This window comes from Etheostoma cragini, chromosome 13, assembly GCF_013103735.1.
Source record: "Etheostoma cragini isolate CJK2018 chromosome 13, CSU_Ecrag_1.0, whole genome shotgun sequence".
NCBI classification, from domain to species: Eukaryota; Metazoa; Chordata; class Actinopteri; order Perciformes; family Percidae; genus Etheostoma; species Etheostoma cragini.
The window spans coordinates 10,232,861-10,243,892 of NC_048419.1; the positions used below are offsets into that span (position 1 = coordinate 10,232,861).

General features: G+C 40.8%; 1 protein-coding gene across 2 annotated transcripts in view; it reads left to right on the forward strand.

Annotated features, from left to right (window-relative positions):
• Positions 1–5,780: 5,780 nt before the first annotated feature.
• scn4bb (sodium channel, voltage-gated, type IV, beta b) overlaps positions 5,781–11,032 on the forward strand; it is a 10,358-nt gene continuing 5,106 nt past the window's right edge. The window contains exons 1-2 of one of the 2 annotated variants that reach the window (XM_034890431.1): positions 5,781–6,140; positions 6,399–6,714. In XM_034890431.1, coding sequence (XP_034746322.1) covers positions 6,630–6,714 — 85 coding nt within the window. In that variant the 5' untranslated portion in view covers positions 5,781–6,140; positions 6,399–6,629. The remainder of the gene's footprint in view (positions 6,141–6,398; positions 6,715–11,032) is intronic. The other variant, XM_034890432.1, reaches the window with a different exon arrangement.

The window sequence follows — 11,032 nt, forward strand, 5'->3', positions numbered from 1 at the left end:
CAAGTCAACTGCCGACAGTTTGGGCAGGGACTTGGGTGTGTTGCCACTAGAGGCTAATGTAGCCTCAAGGTTTTGGGCTCAGGCAGCGCCAAAAAGCGTGCCACAGAGGTCAGTGAAAGTCACTTTTCTCTAACTCCATACCCCCATACCTTTCATTTTTAAACTTGTAGTCTTCCGTCCCAACCGTTGCTGACTCAAGTGACATCATGTGAGGCAACTGATTAGAGTGTGTAGCTCCTCTGCAGCCACATAAAGTTTTATATAACGTCTTCACATAACTCCCCGACACCTGTAAACTCTGATGTGGAAATCGGTGGAGTTCCCCTTTAATTTCTATATGTTTTATGGATGTAAGTTTGTTGTACATGACTGCTGTAACTTTGTATCTTCGTGCTAAGTTGACTGGATTTCCATACAGCTGCTGCAGAAAACCTACTGCCTTCAATCAATGTTGAGAAAACTCGGGAATTTTCAACGTTGCATAAATGGACTATAGATTTTTTTTAAAGAGAAGAGCCAGTTTCATTTGGCTCTTTGCTAAAAGCACCCCATACCAGTGCAAACAGTGTTTCTTCAACATTGGTGTTGTTGAAAGATGTTTCTCCTGTTCAATTTCCAAAAGCATCAGTTGACACAGTTTTTGCTGCCAGAAAGTCTTCCATGAGATTTATGAGTGCTAAACAAAGCCAGATGTTTACTACATTGTGCAAGTGATTTTGTATTAAGATTTTGTGCATACTGTAAATATTTTTAAACATTGACAAATATATGATGAAATTGTCATATCTTTATTAAGCAACTCTTCAATAAAGAACTGTTTTTGAAATGATTAAGTTGCATCAAGTGTATTTTGATACAAAAAAATCTGTGTGTGGGGAGAGATCAGTTCTTGAGAACAGATTGAGTGGGTGAGTGTGAAATACCAACTGTCAGCCACTCCTCTATGTGTCACACAGTACATGACAATGATCTACAGTCACACTTCCTGGCCTGAGTTGAAAAAGTCTTAGTGGGACTTTTTGTTGTTGTTTTAAAAACGACGTACACCTACTGCACAATCATGAAGTTACTGTTGGCTTTGTTGTTACGTTACCCACATTAAAACTTACTGGAAAATGTGAGAGTTTGCTATTCCCGTGAATGAAGCATCAATCCACAAAAACAACAGAGGATGCATGTACTGGAGGACACCCCCTGGTGGTATCTTTAACTCCCCTATTTATCATCCTTCAGTGATGTTTAATAAGTATTTTTTTTATGTTTACTTTTACATGGAACAAGTATTCAAGTCATGGTGGAGAGGAACTGTAACCTAGGACATGTGGTGACTCGTTTGGGAGAACACAAGATAAAACCACAATCTTCTCCACACGGACTGTTTTTGCTCTTATGGACTTCTTATGGAATGAAAACATGCCTGTTGAACAGGTTTTTTCTTTCCTTCTGTCTTTTACAGCCGACTATATTGTTGTTTTAAGGAAATCAGCTCAAATGTGTGTGTTTGTGTGGTTGTCATAACATGTAGCCTACTAACTGTACTGTATAGTCACTGTAAAAGGCTACGTAAATACTTATGCATCTAATAATGGAATATGTCATCACTGTTGAGCAGAAAACCTATTTCAATTTTTCTCATGAACATGCTATTAGTGTATGTCCGTCTGTGGGTGTAACAAATATTTAGATGGGGATGAGGAAATTTTGTCTGAACTCAAATTAGTCTTCTTTCATTTTCTCAAAGGAGACGCCTTTGGACATGCAAGGTAACACCTGACAGTGACAAAATACAATATATTCATTTCATTTCATTTATTTTTCTTCAACAATCAACAGTGTTGCAAGAAAGAACTACAAATTCAAACTACTAAATGAAACATAAACAACAAAAAAACAGAAAAAAGTCACAGACCAAATATCTAATTACTTCTTCCACCATTAAGTTTTCATTGTGTGAGTACTTGTATTGCTTTAACCCACTAATGTACAGTGAGACCTGATATGTGTGTCTTTTTCTCTTCCCTTTGGATCAGCAAACATTTTGCTGCAGTAAGAGCAAATGACACCTATGCGTTTTTAAAAGCTAAGGGTGCATCTGCATGGCATCTATTATAATAACATGGGACATAAAATAATTAATATCTGTATGGTACATTGCATGCGGTTATGTTTGTGTGTCTGTTCATGGGCTCACTCTCACTGTGTATTTACAGTTGTCCTGCACAGGTCTGCAGCAGCACCCTGTCTTTCTGCAGCAAAATGCTGTTTTTTTTTTTCTTTGCAGTTCTGGAAGAGTTCCCACTGCTGCTGCATTGATACTCCAGTGGAGGGGCCTGAAGAGGAGAGCGGTGAGCCCGCAGCCTGGCCACATGATCTCTCACTTTAGAGCTCCATATCCGTCAAACCAACCCCCACTCCCCATATGTCACCTCGCACCACACTTCACCTGCTTGTATACTGTATGCTCATTATGACCTATTAGTGGTTTTTGCTAGTGCTACATTTTTGTCATGCTGGCTGCTGTGTTTGTATAGTTTCCCCTTCACTAATCTGCTCCACTGAATCTTGCTTATACTATGGACTGTTAGTATAATAGCAATAGTCTAACATCTTAGTAAGACACATTTTTCACATAATTTACACAAGACACATTGTAGGTTTCATTTACTTTGCCTGAGCTACTAAAGAAAAAGATCCTATGGAGTCTGCATACAGTATGTGCATAATTATCTGTTCAATGAATAATATATTACAGTGTTAGGTTTTTTGTAAAGTACAGTACAATATATATTTATAGGGCAAGTATACCTGCATTGGTCTTAGTGACTGAACCTGCCAATGTAAATCTGAGCTACAGTCCTTCAGAGTTGCCAATTTCTCCTTTCCTTCTTGTGTAAAAGAAATAGTTCTGTAAGCAGAATCTGGATGATGAGTCCAATATGGATGTGTAGCTGTCTTCTTGTCCTCTTTCAGTATAACTGTACCTTGACTCAGATGGCACACTCTGTCACAGTGGTTTCAGTGGCATCCAATTAATACTCACAATTCTCCTTTTCCCCAATATTAAACTCAGTTTAACCACTCAGCAGCCACCTTTTTTTCTAATGAACCTGGGTTGCACTATATTGACAAAATGTGATATTGTGATATTGATTTTAATTTCAATATTTTTAAACATTTTTTCCTTTTTCTTCTAATCCATCCATCTACCCATCTTCGTCCGCTTATCCGGTATCGGGTCGCGGAGGCAGCAGCTCCAGCAGGGGACCCCAAACTTCCCTTTCCTGAGCCACATTAACCTGCTCCAACTGGGGGATCCCAAGGCGTTCCCAGGCCAGGGTGGAGATATAATCACTCCACCTAGTCCTGGGTCTTCCCCGAGGCCTCCTCCCAGCTGGTAGTGCCTAGAACACCTCCCCAGGCCCAATCCACCTCAACTGGCTCCTTACGACATAAAGGAGCAGCGGCTCTACTCCGAGCTCCCCCCGGATGACTGTACTTCTCACACTATCTCTAAGGGAGACGCCAGACACCCTCCTGGGAAAACCCATTTTGGCTGCTTGTACCCTGAATCTCTTTCTTTTGGTCGTGACCCAGCCTTCATGACCATAGGTGAGGGTAGGAATGAAAACTGGCAGACCTGGTGGACCGGTAGATTGAGAGCTTTGCTTTAGGCTCAGCTCTCTTTTCGTCACACTGGTGCGATAAATGGAATGTATTACCGCACCCACTGCGCCTATTCTCCAACCAATCTCCCGCTTGATGGTCCCCTCACTTGTGAACAAGACCCCAAGGCCTTTAAACTCCTTCACTTAATATTAATACATTTTATTTATAATATATATATATATATATATATATATATATATATATATACTTGGGGTAAGGACTCATTCCCTACCTGCAGAAGGCACTCCATCAATTTCCACAGATATGGTCTTCATGGAAGAGTCATAAGAAGAAAACCTCTTCTATGTCCTCAACACAAAAATCAGCGTTTGAAGTTTGCAAATGAACATATAGACAAGCCTGATGCATTGTAGAAACAAGTTCTGTGGACCGATGAGGTTAAAATAGAACTTTTTGGCCGGAATGAAAAAAAAGGTACATTTGGAGAAGAAAGGGCACAGAACTAAATGAAAAGAACCTCTGTCCAACTGTTGAGCATGGGGGGAGATCAATCATGCTTTAGGGTTGTATTGTAGCCAGTGGTACAGGGAACATTTCACGTGCAGAAGGAGAAATGGATTTTAAAAAATTCCAGCAAATTTTGGTCGTTAACTTGATGCCATCTGTGAAAAATCTGAAGTTAAAGAGAGGATGACTTCTACAGATGAATAATGAACTCGAAATCCACAGTGGATTTCATCGAGATGTGTAAACTGAAGGTTTTGCCGTGGCCTTCACAATCTCCTGACCTCAACGTAATTGACAATCTATGGATAGAGCTTAAAAGAGCAGTGCGTTACAGACAACCCAGAAATCTCAAAGAATTGAAAGACATTTGTAAGGAAGAATGGGAAAAGATACCTCAAACAAGAATTGAAAGACTCTTGGCTGGCTACAAGAAGCGTTTCCAAGCTGTGATACTTGCCAAAGGGGGGGGGGGGGGGGGGGGGGGGGGGGGGATGTACAAGGTATTAACTCTGCAGGCTGCCCAAACGTATGCAGACGCCATTTCTTTGTTTTCTGTTATTTTTAAAGTGTAAATGATGGAGACAAAATCTAACTTTTTGTGACATGTACGAAGGTCTAATCTGTCATTTGATGCCTTTTGGAGATTTTTCCATCTTTTCTTGGCTTCTTTATGCACATTAATACAAATTTTTACCTAGGGTGCCCAAACTTTCGAGCCCCACTGTATGAATGTAGCGTAAGCCAGGTCTAAAATTGACCGATAGCTAAGCCCTTTCATGTCCTGCAGTGAATAGTGCAGACACATGCTATTGGTAAGCTGTTGATGACTGATGTGTTTGTACATTTATTTGAAAGGAGCTGTCCCGTTGTAAAAAATGACTGCACACACCGCCTCATATTATAATGTACCTGCAGCTGCATTGCACTGATCACATGAGAGTAATGAATGCCTCATGATATACAAGATAGTTTGACCTTCTAGACATTGGAGACACATACATGCACACATCACCGGTGGCTGTGGATTATCCTGAGCCAGGGGAACATGAGTACCGGCAGGAGCTTGCCTTTTAGGAAAGGAGGAGAGGAGAGTCATAGAAAAATGTCTTTCCATCTATGGAAGGATATAGAAATGTGGAAAATGTTTAAAGGTGCATTCCAGTTAAAAACTCAGACATTTCAAATTGTATTTGTGCAGCAATAGGATAGATGATAGAAAGTAACTATTGTGCTGTTTCCCCTCCCTTTTGTACTTCTGTGATGCTGAGTTAGATACTTTAAAGATGACGTTATCAGTGAAAGAACATGTCTTTTTATGAATGGATGATTTAGATATGGGGCTGTGTCTGGTCCCGCCCTGGGGATGCTTAACACAACCTCCTCCTTAACCTGCACTGCAGAACTTTTCTCTGATCTTCACAAACACTCTGACAAAAGTGCCTGGGTCTGCATACACACCCCGAGTCAGAAGATGGGGAGGAGGGTGAGGCAGGGAGGAGAGCACAGAGAGGAGGAGTGAATGGGGGGGATGGAGGAGAGAAAGAGAATACGTGGGACACAGGGGCAGGTGCGGGAGGAGGGGCTGAGGGATGAGGAGAGAGAGAGAGAGAGAGAGAGAGAGAGAGAGAGAGAGAGAGAGATGTGGCATGCAGCCAACGGAGAGGACAGGGAAAAGTTGTGAGGTAGCCGGAGGGACGGGCAGGGAGAAGAGTCAGTGTCATTGGTGCTCTGCTAAGTAGGAATGAGAGCAACGGCTTTTCCTCCTGTCCGTCAGTCTCTCTGCGTTTCTGTCTGTCTTTCTGATTGTCTCTCCCTTTCTTTTCTAATTGTCTCTCATCCTGGCTGGCGCTGCAACGTTGCTGGCTCTGCAGTGAAAGTGCTGGCTAGTGGATTCTCCTTGAGTGAACCCTGACTGTGCGCAGTGTTTGCCACTCCGTTACTGTCCTGTCCACCCTGACTCAGCTGTGCAGGCAGCCTGCAGGCACAAACACCGGCTGCAGGAGCAGGTAGGCATGACAAAACTTGAAATGTGCATGTTCTATTTTTTCCTTTACCGTTCCCCTTTCACAATAGCCATCACACAGGAAACATGCAATCACACATTATATTTGCAAAATAAAAAATAAACTTATACTGTCTTTGCTTATATAGGGACTTACTGTAAATGTCCTATTTTGGGATTTCAGTTTAACTTTTTTCTTCTTTCCTTCTCTCTCTTTGTGTTTCTTCTCCCTTCTCTCATTTGCCCTCTGTCTAACCTACAGTCTCTTCAACAGGAGTGCTGTGAGGGTTGGCGGGCAGTCCTCGTACCCCCGGGACTAGTGAAGGAGCCCAACTGGGACGTGCATCGTTTGGTGTCCAGAAACCCAGACAGCACCTTCCAGATTTAATCCAGTAAACCCCAGAGGCCAAGTTGTACTAAAGGATATTATACGAGCTATCTGGAGCCTGCTGGATCCTGCAGCAGTTTTTGTTTCGGAGCAGATCTGGCTGCCATGGAGGTCCAGTGGGTTGGGGTTGAAGTCCCGAGGCTGAGCCCTCCACACACAGCTGTCGGCCTGATCTTCTCTATGCTGCTTGGTAATGTCTGGCTCTCACTTTACGTCACATTTCTTTAGTTGCTCTGTGAATGTTATGCCACAGCTGATGTGCACTTTGCCTCCTCATTTCTCTTTTTGGAAAATTTCAAAGTTGTTTTTTGTTTTCACTCCCTAATAAATACCAAAAGCTTGTGCCAACATCAGTGTCTGTGTTATTATGCAGAGCAATGATACTGTGGCTTTCCCAAATCTAACATTGACCTTCATCAGCTTCTGAGCTATGTAGGTGTTAGCTGAAATTGTATTTAGAGCATGTGTCGATACAGTAGGTTTCACAGAAGGTTAATGCTTTGGTGACATGACTAGTTTGCCTGATTATTGCAGCAGTTGCATTTTTAATCTCATGAGCAAATTGTGCTGCTGGTTTTGCCCAGAAACAGATAAGGACTATGAAGATAAAGTGTTTGGACAATAGTTATTGCAATCCTTCAGTTTGGCATCATCTGTAATGCATAGGTTTGGATTGGTATTGTGTGTCCTCAGAAGGAAATGTCAGCAGAAGAGTGGCCCTTGTGCTAGGAAAGCTGTGTCAGACTGCAGTCACTCTAGAAGAGGCCCTGACATTTACAGCATATTGTGCCGGACAAGCAGTGTCTAGTAAAACATCACTTTTAATTTCATTCGATTAATCAATTCCTGAGATTAAGAATGAGTTTTACAGACCGTACAGTAACATCACAGTGGATCTCCAGATCTGACAGTGTTGTCTCAAGTAAATTCAGTCGGAGATCTGAGACTGACAGTGGTGATAGTGTACTATGTGTGTTACAGTGTTTTGACACACAGTGTCAGGAGTGATTATTTGATTATTTTTTTGCCTGAGATGCCAACCTGACATTTCCAATAAAAAAATGCATCCCATTTAAATCTAATTTCCGTCATAATTGACACTTACACATCCTGCAGACTGGCATAGATGTTGCCATTCTGCATGTATCATGCATTTGCCATTATGTAAAAAACTCACTATTTTGAGTAAACAATACCTGTTAATATGATGGTCAATATATTTATGTTTAACACCATTTCTAACATTGTTTCTACATTTATTACTCACTACTAACAGTACATACTTCTCAGGTTGTTTTTTACCTACTCATGGGTGTGGAGCATCAGCGGAGCAATAGTCCAGCAAGCACACATTAAAAGATGAACCATCCATGAGAAAATGGTCTCTGACATTATGAGTAGGAAGTGTCGGCTGCTACTCTTAAAACATTACCACTCTGGTAAAATTGATTATAATAATTCTCAATCCATTTAAAATATTATCTCCCATTTACACACATAAACTGTCCCAACAGTGGAAATGTGTTGCAGAGTAAACATTTTAATGTTGTATTCAGAACAAGAATGGCTATTTCTTGCTTACAGGTGTGGTCTTTATTTAGAATGAACAACAAACATTTTGACCTTTTATAGCCCAAACTGCACGGTAGACTTAACCAGCAGATGCAGGTGGCCTAGTAGCAGAGAGAAAGATGCTGCAGCAGTTTCCCATGAGCATCATTACCATATTTCTCCTGTATGAAGTGGTTAAGAAGGTACCACACTGTACATTACACTTGTTAAGCAGCAGAAACACTGCTGTAGTGATCTTATGTCTCTGCATTTTGGTTTCCAATACCCTGTTCATGTAAATTTAGAATTTTGTTCCACTCTGCAAGACACCATGTGTTGATTCAACATCTCAACCATTCAATTAAGTCTCTTTTTACACCTTTGACTTCTTATGAATACCATGGATTCTTGTCCGTTCTTAATCTAAAATACCAGTCTTGAAATCTAAAGAAGTGCTATCTAGTGCCATTAATGTGTTGTTAACCACTGCATATTATAATAGCTGGTGGTTTATTGTAGAGCTAGACTACAATAAAGCTTATTGAAACAGTGTCACCATTATAGTGTTGATCCACCAGAGGGCATTGACAAGTTGATTTTTCAACTGCAAAACATCCTGTTCAGTATATACAGTGATCACAATAATGAAAAATATACATATATTTAAAAGGGTATCAACATTTTGTGGTAAATTATGTTAAAAAAAAATGTGATTATCAGTCATCAAGCCAATAACTCGTAAACATTTTTTAAGTTCCTAAATATCGAGTTTAGCATTGGCTACTAAAATCCAGTATTGGTTGGGCTATATGTTTTTGTTACTTGGATGTACAAGATATTTTTAGAAATGGTGTTGGGAGGATATGTGAATACATTAAAAAAAAAACAGTTGTTCTAAAGATGACATATGTAGGCTAGGAACGGGAGCATCTGAAGCTGTTCTACTTCTAACTGAAGCACATTGCAAAACCAAACTAGAACCCTCAACAAGAAATTAAATTACCAAAAATAAGAAAGAGACAGTGGGCCGGAGGCTACTGGTTTAAGTAGAAGTAGTAATGTTGGAGTATATTTACATGTTGTCAGAGACTAGAAAGAAGGAGATCAAGGTTCTTGAAGAAGAAAAGCATCATTTGACATGCTATTTTACTTGTTTTGTTCTTGGTCTCTTGTCGCCAGCTTGGTACAAACATGGAAAACACAGATTTTGAGGACACACAGGGACAGATGGAAAGAAAGAAAATACAATGTTGCCTAAACATTGTAAAAGCTTAGATAAATAAAGCTCGAGTGACACAATACGCACGAGGAGAGAGATGGGAGGGGTGATGCTGTTGCTCTCTCGTCACTGTTTCTCACTGATTTTGCAATCTCACTGTGCTGCATTGGACCAGCTGAGCAAAACGATTGGAGTGAGTGACTTTTGTAAGGTAGCAAGGGTGAGATGAGAATGATCAACAACATTCCCATGTACTGTATGCCTCCTTTGCTGTGTGACGCCGTATCTGCTGTCCTTAGCCATGTCAGTCCATATTTGCTGCATTTGTGCTTGTCGGACATTGACCTTGACTGTTTTCTGAGCAAAGTGTAACAGTATGCGCGAAACAGAGGACAAAAGCTTGGGAATGTTAGAAGCAGTGCAGAAAATACAGCTTCCTCTGAAACCATCCATCTTATTCAGGTGTCAGTGTTATGTTTTCTCCCTCTAACCTCTGCATATGTGTACTGGCACTTTGCAGGCATGTAGTTTACACATCACACACTAGATGGAAGCATTAAGCACAAGGTAATGTTAATTAATGGTGTAAAAAGAGAGGGAGAGAACGGACCTGCATTACAGTCTGTCCTTGACCTGCTGGAATGATGTACTGCAATATATAACTAACTGCAGGTGAAATACCTGCTAAGAGAAACAATAATTAGGCATGGCAGTTTTCATCTGTTTGGATTGGTGGAAGTGAGATTTAAAGCCTCTGAACACCCACACAAGTGTTTTCAGTTATTCCTGCTGATTACACTGCTCAGGTTGAAGGTGGGCCTGAGCTTTGTGGGGAACTTAATAGGTCACAAATTCTTTCTACTAATAAGGATGATAAAGCTGTCATCGCCCCGCACTAACAGGTGCAACAACACTAACAGTGGACTCAGGAAGATGTCCATCACTCAGTTTAACCACACCATCACAGTCCGGGAAGAAGTGTCCAATGAGCCACATTAACTGAAAACACCTGTGTGTTTAATGACTGGGACTTCCTGATGCCGTGTGACTGTTGTGTTACAGTTCATACAAGAGTCATCTAACAATACATCCTCAGTTATTACTGTAATGTCACAGAAAGGACACATTACATGTGGTGTATGTGTGTTCTCAAGATCATGAGAATGTAACATGTTTTAAAATGCTCAATGGGACAAATAATCTATGATGTTTGCCTATTTACAGTGGTGTGAAAAAGTGTTTGCCCCCTTCCTCATTTCCTGTTCCTTTGTATGTTTGTCACACTTAAGTGTTTCGGAACATCAAACCAATTTAAACAATAGTCAAGGAAAACACAAGTAATCACAAAATGCAGTTTGTAAATGAAGGTGTTTATTATTAAAGGTGAAAAAAAATCCAAACCATCATGGCCCTGTGTGAAAAAGTGATTGCCCCCTAAACCTAATAACTGGTTGGGCCACCCTTAGCAGCAACAACTGCAACCAAGCGTTTGCGATAACGTGCAATGAGGCTTTTACAGCGTTCTGGAGGAATTTTGGCCCACTCATCTTTGCAGAATTGTCCTAATTCAGTTACATTAGAGGGTTTTCGAACATGAACAGCCTTTTTAAGGTCATACCACAATATATCAATAGGATTCAGGTCAGGACTTTGGCTAGGACACTCCAAAGTCTTCATTTTGTTTTTCTTCAGCCATTCGGTGGTGGACTTGCTGGTGTGTTTAGGATCATTGTCCTGC